This window comes from Chelmon rostratus, chromosome 8 (assembly GCF_017976325.1).
Source record: "Chelmon rostratus isolate fCheRos1 chromosome 8, fCheRos1.pri, whole genome shotgun sequence".
Lineage (NCBI taxonomy): Eukaryota > Metazoa > Chordata > Actinopteri > Chaetodontiformes > Chaetodontidae > Chelmon > Chelmon rostratus.
In genome coordinates, this window is record NC_055665.1 from 1,063,405 (window position 1) to 1,078,421 (window position 15,017).

At 44.6% G+C, this 15,017-nt stretch overlaps 2 protein-coding genes across 3 annotated transcripts in view; one reads left to right on the forward strand and one right to left on the reverse strand.

Moving 5' to 3' along the window:
• Positions 1–3,011, forward strand: part of LOC121610454 (sodium bicarbonate cotransporter 3-like) — a 38,165-nt gene extending 35,154 nt beyond the window's left edge. For both annotated transcript variants that reach the window (XM_041942566.1, XM_041942565.1), the window contains exons 18-25: positions 180–341; positions 418–669; positions 873–941; positions 1,031–1,204; positions 1,294–1,425; positions 1,501–1,592; positions 1,751–1,858; positions 2,212–3,011. In XM_041942566.1, the coding sequence (XP_041798500.1) occupies positions 180–341; positions 418–669; positions 873–941; positions 1,031–1,204; positions 1,294–1,425; positions 1,501–1,592; positions 1,751–1,858; positions 2,212–2,293 (1,071 nt within the window). In that variant the 3' untranslated portion in view covers positions 2,294–3,011. The remainder of the gene's footprint in view (positions 1–179; positions 342–417; positions 670–872; positions 942–1,030; positions 1,205–1,293; positions 1,426–1,500; positions 1,593–1,750; positions 1,859–2,211) is intronic.
• Positions 3,012–4,923: 1,912 nt separating this feature from the next.
• On the reverse strand, positions 4,924–9,883 carry LOC121610230 (ectonucleotide pyrophosphatase/phosphodiesterase family member 7-like). Its single transcript, XM_041942244.1, has 5 exons — positions 9,643–9,883; positions 9,112–9,257; positions 7,246–7,869; positions 5,495–5,717; positions 4,924–4,973 (listed from the first exon to the last, which is right to left on the reverse strand). The coding sequence occupies exons 1-5, from the start codon at positions 9,881–9,883 to the stop codon at positions 4,924–4,926; spliced, it is 1,284 nt and encodes a 427-aa protein (XP_041798178.1).
• Between the last annotated feature and the right edge of the window lie 5,134 nt (positions 9,884–15,017).

Sequence of the window (15,017 nt, forward strand, 5' to 3'; positions counted from 1 at the left end):
TCCTCTACATGTGTACAGTAAACCTGTGAAGCACCTGTTCAGAACAGTGTAACAGAACATGTGGGTCAGACGGACTTGATTCAGTATTACAGAAAGAACAGGAACATCCACCACGCGCACTCTGACACGAGCTTCGCCGCTGACGTTCTAACGCTGCTGCTTTGTCTTCGTCCGTCGAGCCTACATCGAACACTCGAGGCTGGCTGATCTCCCCGCTGGGTCCGAACCCCTGGTGGACGCTGCTGGCCGCCGCCATCCCGGCTCTGCTCTGCACCATCCTCATCTTCATGGACCAGCAGATCACCGCCGTCATCGTCAACAGGAAGGAGAACAAGCTCAAGGTCAGGGCAGCCACCGGCGCTGTAGGCGACCTCAAACGGGGCGCTCAATGACAAGCTTTGCGTGTTTTGGTTGCAGAAAGGCTGCGGCTATCACCTGGACCTGCTGGTGGTGGCGGTGATGCTGGGCGTGTGCTCCATCATGGGCCTGCCGTGGTTCGTGGCGGCGACCGTGCTCTCCATCTCCCACGTCAACAGTCTGAAGCTGGAGTCGGAGTGCGCGGCGCCCGGCGAGCAGCCCAAGTTCCTGGGCATCAGAGAGCAGAGAGTCACCGGCTTCATGATCTTCATCCTGATGGGCTGCTCCGTCTTCATGACCTCCGCCCTCAAGGTGAGCATCACGCCTGTGGTGCTCCTCACACAGAGCGTTTGTCTGAGGGGCTGCTCTTCATCACTCATCAGGAGTCTCAATATGACAGACGGCAACTTCTCAACTTTTAACAGGAAGTTATTAAAAGTGGCTTCAACCAATAGCAACACACTTCACGAGGACACTATTCATTCATATTTCTTTTCTCTGTGTCTGTCTTCCAGTTCATCCCGATGCCTGTCCTGTACGGAGTCTTCCTCTACATGGGGGTGTCCTCGCTCAAAGGCATCCAGGTGAGTCTCTGTGTCCGTCTGTCCCGCTGCAGTTTCACCAGTCTGTGTTTCAGTGTCTCTAAAGTCCCGTCCGTCTCTCTGTCCTGCAGCTGTTTGACCGGATCAAACTGTTCGGCATGCCGGCCAAACACCAGCCAGACCTGATCTACCTGCGCTACGTCCCTCTGTGGAAGGTCCATATCTTCACTGTGGTGCAGCTGTCCTGCCTCATCGTCCTCTGGGCCATCAAAGTCTCGGCCGCCGCCGTTGTCTTCCCCATGATGGTGAGACAGACGGAGACGAGCAGGACAGCAGGTTTCATTTTATTGATACTCGAAGGCAACGGCTCGTCTGTCTCTGCTGTCCTCTGCAGGTTCTGGCTCTGGTGTTCATCCGAAAACTTCTGGATTTCTGCTTCACCAAGAGAGAGCTGAGCTGGCTGGATGACCTGATACCAGAGAGCAAGAAGAAGAAGGACGACGACAAGAAGAAGAAGGAGAAGGAGGTGAGCACTTAAGTCTCAAAAGCAGGGCGACGTCGCTTCAGCGTCCGCGCTGACACGACTGATGTGTGTTTTCAGGACGCTCGGCGGATGCTGGAGGAGGTGGAGGACGATCAACCGTACGACGGAGGAAACGTCATCAACTTCCCGATCAAAAGCCTGAAGGGACGGTGAGTCGCCGACATGAGAACACAATGATCCTGCTAACAGACACTGCAGCTCATACTAATGTGTGTGTGTGTGTGTGTGCGCGTGTGCGTGCGTGCGTGCGTGTGTGTGTGTGTGTGTGTGTGTGTGTGTGTGTGTGTGTGTGCGTGCGCGCGCGCAGGATGGACCCATCAGAGGTGAACATCTCAGATGAAATGGCTAAAAGCGGCATTTGGAAATCTGTTTCCATGAACTCGGACAGCAGCAAAGCTCTGAAACGCAGCAACAGGTAAACCAACCTGTATAGCACAGGTGTGGTTGTTTGTTTGTTCGGGGTGGTTGGTAATGCATCACTATGTGGTTGCCAGGTTGTTGAATGTAGTTTCCAGGGGGTTACTAGGTGGTTTCTAGGGTATTAATGATCTCTAAGGTGTTGCTCAGGTGTGTTGGGATGGTTGATTATGCGTTACTATGTGGTTGCTAGGATATTAGAACATGGTTGCTATGGGGTTTAGGTGAGTCATCAATGTGCAAAACTTATTTATGCATGAAAAAATACAGATTTTCAAACAATTGTTTAGACACAATTTGACAGATTGATTAACCAATGAGATGTCTTGTCGTTGCCGTTGTGTCTTCCAGTCAGGACAAGCTGCCGAGCGTCCAGATAAACGTGGAGAACGAGGACGCTAGCAAAGTCGTGGATGCCGAGACCTCGCTATGATCCACCGCCACTATCACCACCAGGCGGCGCTGCTGGAGGAGGAGGAGGAGGGCTGATGGGACACCATAGCCCTCTGTCTTCTCTGAATGGAGCTGAAAGGTCATCGGAGGACCAATCAGGCTTCACCTCAGCGTGCCGTGCTTCTCATGCCGCGTTTTCTCGGACGACAGTGGACGTTTTATTTTCTCATCGTTTTATGGTGAAACACGGAGACTCCATCACTTGGAGCAATATGGCCGCCGCTCGTGGAAACACTTCCCTCAGGTTTCTTTGGTTGGTTTTTACGCAGGTGGTCCGCTGCTGCGCTGTGATTGGCTGCTGAAGCATTGAATCAAACACGGACTCACTGGACGGCTGATTTTCCAGACTGATGATCTGAAAAACACCCGAAGTTTAATTTTATCGTTTAAATTTTTCTGTTTCTGCTTTGATGAAGCAGACGAGGCTCTTCACCTCTGACAGGTCCAACGCAGGACGGAATTTTTATTTAATCCATCATGCTGATTTAAGTTGTATATGTGTCTGAGTGTTTCTGTGTGTGTGTGTGTGCGTGTGCGTGTGTGTGTGTGTGTGTGTGCGTGTGCGTGTGCGTGTGTGTGTGTGTGTGTGCGTGTGTGTGTGTGAGCACCTTGTTGCCTGCAGTGGCCGACTGAATGATGTCACAGTCGCTGTCATCATAGTTTCTGTTCAAGTTTCAATAAAATCAGTCTGATGATGATGATGGGAGTCTTCCAGATTTTACACTTTAACTGAGTTAATTTAAACAGAAGATCCTTGTGCTCAAAAAGAGGATTCATTCTCAGTGAAGAACCTTGGAGCTCTCATCTGCCTCTATACCTGCCAAAGAGCAGTGATTCCTAACACGTCTCTGGGGGTCATCAGGTGGATACCTCCCTTCAACAGTGTTTCGCCTACTTAGTCCCACGACACCTCCAGGAGGCTAGGCGGTGAACTCCGGCGTCCCAAATCACCCCCCCTAGTGCCAGTTCACACTGCTCCTACACAATCCAAACAGCACTGCCACGTTCAACTGACCCAGAGATGCTCCAGGTAGTGGTCAGTACCGATGCTACCATTTAGCTAATGCTAATGCTAAGAAGAACAGAAGAAGACAATACAGTTCCGATGCTACCATTTAGCTAATGCTAATGCTAAGAGGAACAGAAGAAGACAATGCAGTTCTGATGCTACCATTTAGCTAATGCTAATGCTAAGAAGAACAGAAGAAGACAATACAGTTCCGATGCTACCATTTAGCTAATGCTAATGCTAAGAGGAACAGAAGAAGACAATGCAGTTCTGATGCTACCATTTAGCTAATGCTAATGCTAATGCTAAGAGGAACAGAAGAAGACAGTACAGCTAGATTCACTTATACTGCTAATGTTAACTGCTAGCTACCAGTACTAACTGCTAAGATACTACTATACTACCACCGCTTTAGCTATTGTTAGCTGCTACAATGCTACCACAGGCCTAGATGCCACATGTAACTGCTGATTGCCACACTACCATCATCTACCCCTGCCTCTCACCAACTGCACCGATAAAAGCGGGGTGGGAATACAAACCCTGGTTCGGGTAGGGGGTAGAAAATAAAGAGGTAGAGTCAAAGATGAAAGTAGGGATTGGATACAGACCCTTGTTCGGGTAGGGGGTAGAGCCAAACAGGGACAATGGTTGAATGAAATGAGGTTTTCAGCTGTGGAAGCAGTGAAACCATCCTGTCTGAGGACGCGTTCACTCCGCTGACTCTTTTCTGCTCCATGTAATCTCATTCAGCATTGAAGGCGGCTGGTGGGTTCCTGCAGGCGTCGCTGCAACATGGCTGCATGTTTTCTAACTCGTCATCAGCTGCTTTACAATCTCCTGTGTGGACGAGGCCTTAGCTTATTAAATGTGTCGCTGCTCATATGAGCCCCCTGAATTCAAACCGTGAAATTAAAATCACATTAATCATTTATGTACTGCAGTTTCCAGGACATCATCGGTAAAGTCAGTGTGAATCAGCCACATCTTCCTTCAGTCGGTTGTGGTCACATGACCTCGTCAGTAAGTGGACCTCGAGCTCTGCAGTTAATATAGTTAATGTGTGTGTGTGTGTGTGTGTGTGTGTGTGTGTGTCCATGTATTTCACATTGTGGGAACTCACTTTCATTACTGAAACAAACTTAAGTCCCCATAATGTAAATCATTAAATGTCAGGGTGAAGACTTGGCTTAAGGTTAGAGTAAGATAAATTTTTTATGTTAAGGTTATTGTAATGGTTATGGTTTGGGTGAGTCCCGCACATTTAGTGTTTGTACAGATGGAACAATCCAGATTTTATTAATGAGTGAGCTGCAGAGCTGCTAGTTGGTGGTTTCTGTCACCTTTGATCAGAGCCAGGCCACATGCTTCCAGTCTTGCTGCTAAGATAAGCTAACAAGCTGCTGACTGTAGCGTCACACAGATATGAGATGGAATCAATCTGAACATAAAACAGTCAGCAAGGAGAAGAAGAGGACTTCACTGAACGCCAGAGGGACGCAGTCAACACACGTTACGACACACGCAAGTTAATAAGTCTTCATTTATTCCAGAAGTTTGCACAAAGCCAACACTGCCGTTCATCAGCTGTATCCACTGCATCAGTATGAATCTGCGGGTGTGAAGGTCTGATCCTGGATCTGTTGCAGCACTGTGACGAACAGGAAGAGCAGCATCGACAGACAGTCGAGCTCTACGATGAGCCTGAAAGCAGAAAGATGCTTCGTTGTTCACTTTGTACCACATTAATTTTTCTACTTTCCAAGATCAATAAATCTTCACGACAGACCATGAAATTATAATTTAAACCTTCACAATTTCAGTACAACAAAACTACAGCTCCCATGAAGTTTTGTGTAAGCAGCATTTGACTGTTGCAGCTTGAACTAGTTTGAGCTGCTTCATCAGCAGTTAGCTAGTTTAGTCCAGTGGTCCCCGACCTAGGGGTCGGGCCCCTCCAAAGGGTCACCAGATAACTCTGAGGGGTCCTCAGATGATTCACGGGAAAGAAGAAAAGACAAAGTTAGAAAAATTAGAACTGTGACTGAAACGAAAGCATTTAGACGTTTACAGGTCAAATGTCTCTTTGGTGGATCTGCCAATAACTCAGAGCTTCTGAAACATGATGAATAAATAATGAAACCCGGTAACAGATGACAGAGTCGGACTCACCGCTGTGCAGCAGCAGGTTCTCGGTTGCGCTCAGTGATCCGTTGTGCGGCGCCGGTTCAATCTGCAGCAGTTTGCACATCAGAGGGTAAATGTGGATGCTGTCGAACGGCTCAGACAGGAAGTTCTTCTTGAAGTCGGGTCCGAAGGCCCTGAAGATGGCCTTCATGTCCATCTCTCCGTTGTGGTAGCCGTGATCGCCTTTGTTGACGTAGATGATGAGTCTCTGGTGAGAAAGAAAGAGATGAAGAATCAGGAAATGTCAGCTCCGGCGTCAGTCTGCTGCCGCTGCCTCCCTATCAACTTTAACTTCAACTTTCAACGTTGTGACCTCCTCCACTGAAGCTGGAAGGAGTTTTTTTTTCACTGTTTAATAATCTGGTGCACAAATTGCCAACAGCTCGAGAATCGATCAGTCCGTCGTGTCTTCAGATGCCGGACTGGGAAACAAACTGAGAAGATGAAGACTAAACTAACATAAAACATTATGGGCTGTGTCTTTGGAAGTAAAAAGGTAAAAACATGAGCTTTCAATGATAATTGAAGGTTGAGGGCAATGTTCCCTCTAAGCTGTGCGCTTGCGCAATCGCACACTGCTTGCACATATTCAGTGCACAAAATAAAATTAACAGAAACGTATTAATTAATAACTATCTTTAGAATTGATTTAATGTAGTTAATTAGACCAATAATATTGTTTTCTGTACCATTTTGCAACGTAACTCAATGAGCGACGTGTCCAGCCAAAAATACCATACAGTTCACTTACGCTACGCAGCCAATCATAGCATTGACAGTGTTTGCATATGTGCCCTGCCCATACGCGCCGTGCAGGCTAGCTAGCTAACAACAGTGCAGCGGAGTGAAGAGACGCAAATGCTAAACCCTTATCATGGCGAAACAAACGGGCGGTGACATATCCACTCTTCAAGTCAAGGTAAAAAGAAATGCAGCTCTTTAAGCATCCAGAAATTGTCTTGAAGTGGCACATTTGGACCAGCTGTTGTGCACAAAGTCAAAGCAAGAAGCAGAGGAAGTCATCGACCTGGACAAAGTGTACAAGCGTTGGAGAAGCGAGAAGGACAGACGCGAACAATAAGGTAAAATTTAATGCAGACTTGTGCATATTCTAGTGACATTTTTATATTAATCATTAAATGCTGTTACTATTTGATAATTTATGGGCAGGGTTTCCTCTACATGTCATTCATTCAGACTGACAATTTTTTTTCCAGACATAAAACAATTTTAAATGGATATATATGAACATATATGTGTATGTATATATGTATATGTATATATATGTGAATGTTTTAATGTGAACAAAACTTTATGTCTGAAAGGTGTATATGTGTTATTTCTTCCAGAACATGACCCTCACCCATGCCATAACTGGACCTTACCCAGGCCAAAGCAGGACTCTTCCTGTGGTTAAAGCAGGACTCTCACATAAAACATAGTACACATCTCATGAACAACAATATTTTTGTCTTTTCATTTTATCAATTATTAAAATCAATTATATTAAAAGTAAACTAATGAAAATTGCTGCTGTAATTTGATTCTTTTAATAAGCCATGTTACTTGCTATGACCCAAGGTTTTGAACAGGCATGATACTGGTGTGTGGCCACAGCGTACACATCTGATGTTGCTCACGGTGGTCCATAGTGTATTCAGGGAGCTTGTGTATCTGCTCAGACACATGAAAAATTAGAGGGAACTTTGGTTGAGGGTGGTATTCAGGAAACTCACCGAGTTCAGGTTGTATCCCAGATCTGCGACGACCACGATGGGAGGCAGCCGTTTACTTTTGGCGAGATGGAAGTCCTCAGGAATCTCATTTTTCTTGTAGACCTTCACGTTGGGCGCTTTGGACAGAGCGTCGAAAACCTCCTGCTCTTTCCCCGGCAACGGCGTCAGGATGCCGAACCCGCCGTAGTCAAGGATCTCGAAGCTGGCACTCTTGAATAAATTCAGGTATTTGTTGAGGATGATCTCATTGACCAGCGGCCGCTTCTTGACAGTGGTCATGCCGTGGTCAGAGGTGATGATGACGTTCAGGCTGTCAGACAGTTGATGGCGAACGATGGCCTCCCTCAGGTAGCCGATGGTGCGGTCGATCTGCTCAATGATCTTCTTCCTGTCCGGGTGGTCCGGACCCTTGCGGTGGCCCACGTTGTCCGGCTCGCCGTAGTACAGCGTCACCAGGCTGAAGTCTTCCTCTGAGAACCAGCTCATCACCTTGTCAATGTTCTGACGCCACTCTGTCTCGTTGTCGTCCGGGTGGTCAAACCTCTGCACAAACGCTCGGTTGACCGTCTGGCCGTTGTAGTTGGCCCCACCACCCGGGTAGTAGAAGGAAGCGGTTTTTAGACCCTGAAACAACAAATATCGAAGAAAGCTGTAAACACAACGCTGACATATCACCATCTTCTAATTTGACACAGAGCAACATTCATTTGGAGTCTTGTTTGTGTCACCTCCTGAATGTCAGTCCATTATTCTCTCTTTGAGCTCAGTTTTGATCTCTACCTTCTCCTGAGGGAAATATCAGGCTCTTTAGCTAATAAATGTTCCATTTCCCACTGTCATTCCATACATTGGTATTTGAAAATACTGATTATAGCCACTTTAAGCTCTGCATTTGATACGGTAGATCATCCATCTATCTTTTTTGTTCCAGTTAGCCGGGGTCAGGTCACAGTGGCCGCAGTCTAAGCAGGGTACTCCATTTGTCCCTCTCCCCTGCAACATTTTTCATCTCCAGCCACTTCTGGGTCTAGACCAAGAAAGGCACTAGGGAAGGCGTCCAGGAGGCATCCTAATCAGATTCTGAACCACCTGAGCAGCACTAGTCCAAGCTCCCTCGAGATGTCCGAGCTCCTCACCCTATCTGTAAGGCTGAGTCCAACCACCCTGTGGAGTAAACGCATTTTGGTCGCTTCTCAATCGATCTCATTCATCTCGCTGCCCACAGCTCATGACCTTCGGCAAGGGCTGGAATAGACTGGTAAATCCTTTGTAAATCATAACGTCTTCATTTGCTTTCTAAGAAACATTCCAGGGGTTGTCGACATTTCTCAAACGGACAGTTATGTTCACAGAATCTACTGCTGCTCTGAACTGCAGCATACCTCAAGGCTCTGTCCTCGGTTCCGGTCTGTTTTCAGTCTACATGATCCTTGGTCGGATCATCATATCATTACTTTTCATTGCTATGCTGATGACACACAACTCTTTGTATCTGTAAGATCGGGAACCACCAGCAGTCTGATGTCCACAAAGAACTGTCTAACCATCAAATAGCCACGTAATTCTGCTCGGTTCATGACGCTCATCACAATCTTGTGAAAAATTTGAAAACCTGGCTCACTCAAACAAGTAAATCTCCATAATGAAGTCATGTGATCAGTTAATAGAACAATGATTATAGCCCTTTAAGGCCAAAATACTTAATCAATTCACAGCTGATTTAAATCTCAGTCATTTTGTTGTTTTTAGGATGAGCTTTCATTATCATCATCATCATTATTCCTCAATTTAAAATGAATCTTTGTTGTTGTCGCTCATGTTGAAGTCAGTGTCTTTGGTGATCGGTCATCCTGAAGGAGGACTCACCTGGTTCTGAGCTGTGATCCATAATGGCTGAACTCCAGTGTTCCACCACTCCGATCTCTTCAGCGTCTGTTTGTAAGGAATTTTTAGGTTCGTCTTGGGGTTAAACATCATGTTGTGGACAACTTCGTGATCCTCCACCCATCTGCCTAACACACAAAACAAGACAGGAAGGCTTTCACTTCCAAACTTTGAAGAAACACCCAGCAAAAAGCTTCAGATTTACCCAAGGTCAAGACGTTTTAATGCTCGTATATAAGTTCAGTCCACTGTGGACGAGATTCAAGACCTTCTGTTTGGGAGATTATTGAATAAATGATGGAGGTCGTCAGATTTAGTTAGTCAGGAATTCAGTACTTTACAATATTCAATATTTTTATGGTCGTTATTTGCTTCCATAAACTTTCCCTTTGGATTGATCACAAACTCTGTTTGTCTACAACTCGACTAAATTACAACAACAACAACAACAATAATAAAACTAATATTAATAATAATAATAATAATAATAGTAACACTGCAGTGCTGTGATACCTGTGATGGTGGTGAAGTGCGACGGGGCGGTCATGGTCAGCATCGGGGGGGTGATGTATTTGGCTTTGACTCCCTCCTCTACCAGCTGGTCCAGGTTCGGCGTGTCCACGTCCTGGTCGTAGTCCCACCTGAAGCCATCGAACGAGATGAGCAGCAGCTTGTTGGCTGCCTTGTTCAGCGGCTTGCCAGCAGCGCAGATCACCGCTGTGACGACCAGGAAGAGCTCCAGCCTCATCTTCATCTCCACACCAGCTGACCGCAGCTCAACGAGCTTCACCTGTCTGCGCACCTGTACCTCCGCGCCAGTTTAATATGTGACGAGGTTCTGTGATAGAGATCTGCTGACCTGCTGTGAAGAACGAGACCTTCGACTGGAAGCTGAGCTCAGATGGATCCTTATCAGAGGTCATTTCATCGATCAGCATCAGTAATCTGTGGACCCAGCTGATAACTGCTCCATAGTCTGATTCAGTCCAGCTGTTTGTAAATGACACACAGAGGACACATCACAGTGCACATGAGTGAGTGATAACTCTTCACAGAAGGTTTTCCACATGTTAGAGGACACTGATGATGCTGCATTCAGAGTCAGAGGACACTTTCCCATAATTGTGACTTAAATTTGGATGAAAACTTAAACATAAACCAACAAATTAGACAAAAACAAATTAAATAGAATCAACGTTCTGAATTTCACATCCACTCGCTAGCTGTTTCCAGGACTTTCAATCATATCTCAAAATCTCCATCATTGCCTGTCGTCAGACAGGAGACAGCAGGTTTCATCACGTGAAGGAAGCTGAACTGAGAGTTCTTTGCTGCAGCTGATAACTTGTGGGGTTCCTCAAGGATCCATTCTAGGGCCACTTCTTTTTAATCTACATATGTTACCTCTCAGAGACGTCATCACAAAACTAGTTTGGTTGAGTGATTGATTTATTGATTGATTAATAGTCGTACCATAGCTGGGTTATCCAATCATAATATGATGACATTAATAAACCTTGAAGGGCATCTTAAAGGGAACAAGCCGCCTCCAACTAATAATTATTTATTATAGCCTTTATTTAAAGAGTGAGGTCATTGTAAGCAATCTGTCTTTTACAAGGACCCCTGATTACAGTACATATAAAACAATAAAAGCACAGGAGAGTTACAGTTGCATCATTTGTTGCATTCTGATTATTAATGATTTTCAAGGACCAATTGTCTTTGGACTTAGTGCAGTGTGAAACAGATCTATAGCTAAAAATAGTTTTATGGAGTCAGTTTATTATTATGTGTCTTAGAACAAGTGTTTAAAAGAAGATACTCGTTCAGTTTGAGTCCTGTTGAAGAAATTCTTCTTGTAGATTTGAGAGTGCTAATTCTCTGAAGAATTACAGACACGATGTGATGAATCAGATCTCTTTACTTCATGCAGCATGGAGAGAAGACTAGTCCACAGCGTTCTCTGCCAGACTTTCAGAGCATTCACCTTATATAGATATATAGATAGATCAAAGGAAGGCTGGTTGCTAGACCCATAGAATGCAAATGAGATTGACCAGTTCCTGGAAGACTTCCTCAGTCAACCATTGTTCAGTGTTGATCAAATCAAATCTACTGTTTGTTATAAATGTTATCTGTCAGTTGGCCTTTAGTGACCCTCCTCTCACAATTTTAACAGCTCTGGTACAAAGAGTCATAGAAAGAGTCTTACAAAGAGTAAATCCCTCACAGTCCCGTTACGAGAAAAAAAGGACTTACAGCTCAATGAGGACAAAAAGTAACAGAAGACTGAACAATTAGTTAAGCAGTGCAAAAATATAAATAAACAATAAACAATATGGAATACAATGAATTCACAATGTGCAGGTATTTACAGTGACAGCGACAGTGAATGATGAATGTATATGTTAAACATGTCTGTTAATGGTTTTGGTGTCAGAGGGTTGGTGACGCTGTATGACTGCTAACTGTTCATCAGGCTGCCGGGAACAAACTGTTTCTCTGTCTGCGGCTGTTTAGGCGTTGGAAGCTGGAACAGGTTGTGTCCAGGATGTGAGGCGTCTGCAGTGATGCTTCGTCAGTCTGGAGGTGTGTAAGTCCTGAATGGAGGGCAGGTTGGCACCAAGGATTTTCTCAGCAGTCGTTATAGTCCGTTGTACCACCGCTCAGTGATGAGGAAAGCCACCCTCATCACTGAGGACCCCTCACATCCACTCCACCTTTCCTTCAGGCTGCTGCCATCAGGTACCAGACACCACTGGCTAAGAAAAACATCTACACAAAATCCTTCATCCCCTCTGCAATAGCTGTCCTTAATAACACAAAACATCGGTACTACTTTTTTATATGCCACTGTACCGACTGTTCGTTCTTTTTAATGTTGTACATTTGTAGGTGAATGTGTCTATCTTTATTTTAATTAAGCCGTGACAGGAAAAAAAATCAGTTTTTAACTAAAACAAACAATAAAATTTTCTATCTATCTATAGCTAGCTAGCTATCTAGCTATCTAGCTTGTAGTCCGTTCTTGAAGACCAGCTGTTCGACCTTCCGTCTGTATGCAGACTCGTCGCCGTCTGGGATGAGGCCGATGACAGTGTGTCATCTGCAGATGTCAGGAGTCTAACAGCCGGGTCTCCTGAGGTGCAGTCGGTGGTGTAGAGGGAGAGGAGCAGGAAGGAGAGCACCCATCCCTGAGGGGCTCCCTGGAGATCCCTTACTTCTTTGTTGCAGCTGATAATAACTTCTCCAAAATAACCTGTGGGGTTCCTCAAGGATCCATTCTAGAGCCACTTCTTTTTAATCTCTATATGTCATCAGTGACACAGTATCACTCTCCATAGTTATGCCGATGACACCCAACTTTATGTGTCTCCTGATGCCACAGGACCAATTGATACCCTTTTCAAATGTACTTGAGATATCAATGTCTGGATGTCACAGAACTTCTTACGGCTCAACCAGGATCAAAATGAAGTCTTGGTCATCGCTTCTAAAGATCAGAAACAAAACAAAATTAAGTTCTCTTGGACTTGGAAAGCAAGAAAGCTTGGTACGTCCTAAGACTCAGATCTGAACTTTAACACTTGTGGGATTGCCAACAAATCTGCTTTTTAATATTAAAATGTGACCATTTCTCTGTCTGAGTGCCACAGAGAGACTGATGCAGGCTGTTTTTTTGTCTTTTAATCTATTTGACAGTTTAATCTAGGTTTTTATTTGCAGTCTACACTTGTTCTGTCTTATTCTTGGTTTATTGTCTGTTAGTCCTCTGTGAAGCACTTTGAGCTGCACTAAACTGTACAAATCTAGTTTGGTTGAGTGACTGATTGATTAATAGTTGTACCACTGCTGGTTTATCTAATCAAAATATGATCTCATTGATAAACCTTGAAGGGCATCTTAAAGGGAACAAGCCGCCTCCGAATAATAATTATTTATTATAGCCTTTCTTTAAACAGGGAGGTCATTGTGAGCAATCTGTCTTTTACAAGGACCCCTGATTACAGTACATATAAAACAATAAAAGCACAGGAGAGTTACAGTTGCATCAACAAATGATGCAACAGACAGGACAAGGACATCAACATAAGGGACATTAGTTCCAAGAAATGCCTGCATTCACACTGCTCCATGTCAGCCAAAAGGGATTTAAGTTCATTAACAGAGAACAGCTTGTTTTATTTTAAGGCTTCTGCAGATTGCTCTACTTGTGTGAAGCGAAGAAATAAACAGCCAGTTTCCCCGTCGAACAATCTGCTTTCTGAAGATTCGCCTTGTTCCTATTTAAAATGCCAGTTTTGCTTTAAAGGGCACAGAAATCAAAATACAAGCTCTGAACCACCTGGACAGCAGAGGGCGCCAAAAGATTAATTGCACCGTTTCTAACTTTTACATCTAATTCTTCTAAAACCAGAATCACCACCTCACCGTGGTTTGCCTCCTCCAGTTGCATTTACCTCCATGTCTGTCCAGACTCATATAATATATGTAGTAAAGACTCTGAAGGAGTTTAATTAAAGGTGTTCCAATGATGTTTCAAAAGAAATCACTAATCGACAGCAAATAAATCAATTAAAAGGTTAACAGAATCCTGCACAACCAATGAAAACATGGCACATCCGGTGACTCTTTTCTGCTCCATGTAACTTCATTAAGCATTAAAGGCGGCTGGTGGGTTCCTGCAGGCGTCGCTGCAACATGGCTGCATGTTTTCTAACTCGTCATGAGCTGCTTTACAACCTCCTGTGTGGACGAGGCCTCAGCTTATTAAATGTGTCACTGCTCATATGAGCCCATTGAATTCAAACCATGAATTTAAAATCCCTTCTCATCATTCTCTGATTTCTTTGTGTGTCGTTCTGGTTCTGGGTTATTCTGGATCATTACAGATAATGATCTCCACAGAGGGTGAAGTCACACTAGATGACATCAAGACATGTTTCATGTGTGTGTGTTCACATCTGATTGAGTTATGACTGAGATGAAGAGTTTTTCACTCCCCTCCTAAACAGATTCATACATGAATTTAATACATTTTTCAGCACACACACACACACACACACACACACCGTGGTACAGCACTGTGGGCTGTAGAGCATGCAGAGTTAATGCTAGACATTAATGGTTAAGTTACACCATCTGATGAGCCATGGAGAGGTTTGAGGTTCACTGTGAGCTCCAATGATTGTGGCCCGTTGTTCTGCCTGTGCGAGCACTGCAGCATCGTGGGTAAATCTGTCCCATCATTACCCCCGAAATCTGACAACACGCCAACATCACACCACAAGAACATAAATCAGAAGTGTAAATTATAACTGAGCAAACAGAGTTTGCAAGCTGCAACTGCACTTCAGGGTTCTAATGTTAGCAAACCTAGCACTAGCATCATACAAAATATGATGCTAGTGCTAGCTAACATTAGCCATTAGCCCTTTCAGCAGCAGACTCCCCACACAGTGCTTCTCTTTATTAGAATCATTATGTTAAATAAATTGAAGTTAGCAAGTGTTAGTCAACGAGACTTCTGGTGCACAGTTCCTGTTTTCCACCGACGCCAGACAGCAGACCTGATGAAGCAGCTGCATCATGTGCATGGTTTAGTCTTTGCCCCCCGCCCCACAGATATGAGATGGAATCAATCTGAACATCAAACTGTCAGCAAGAAGGAGAAGAAGAGGACTTCACTGAATGTCAAACTCCTCCAGCAAACACATCTGTTGATTCGGACACAGGCTAGATTTTATTCACCAAATAAAAAGTCATGCAAGTTAAAAAGTCTTCATTTATTTCAAAAACACCAACACTGATTTTCACCAGATGCATCGACTGCATCACTTTGAAGCAGTAAATCACTCGTAGTAAAATCTAACAGAGCAGCATTC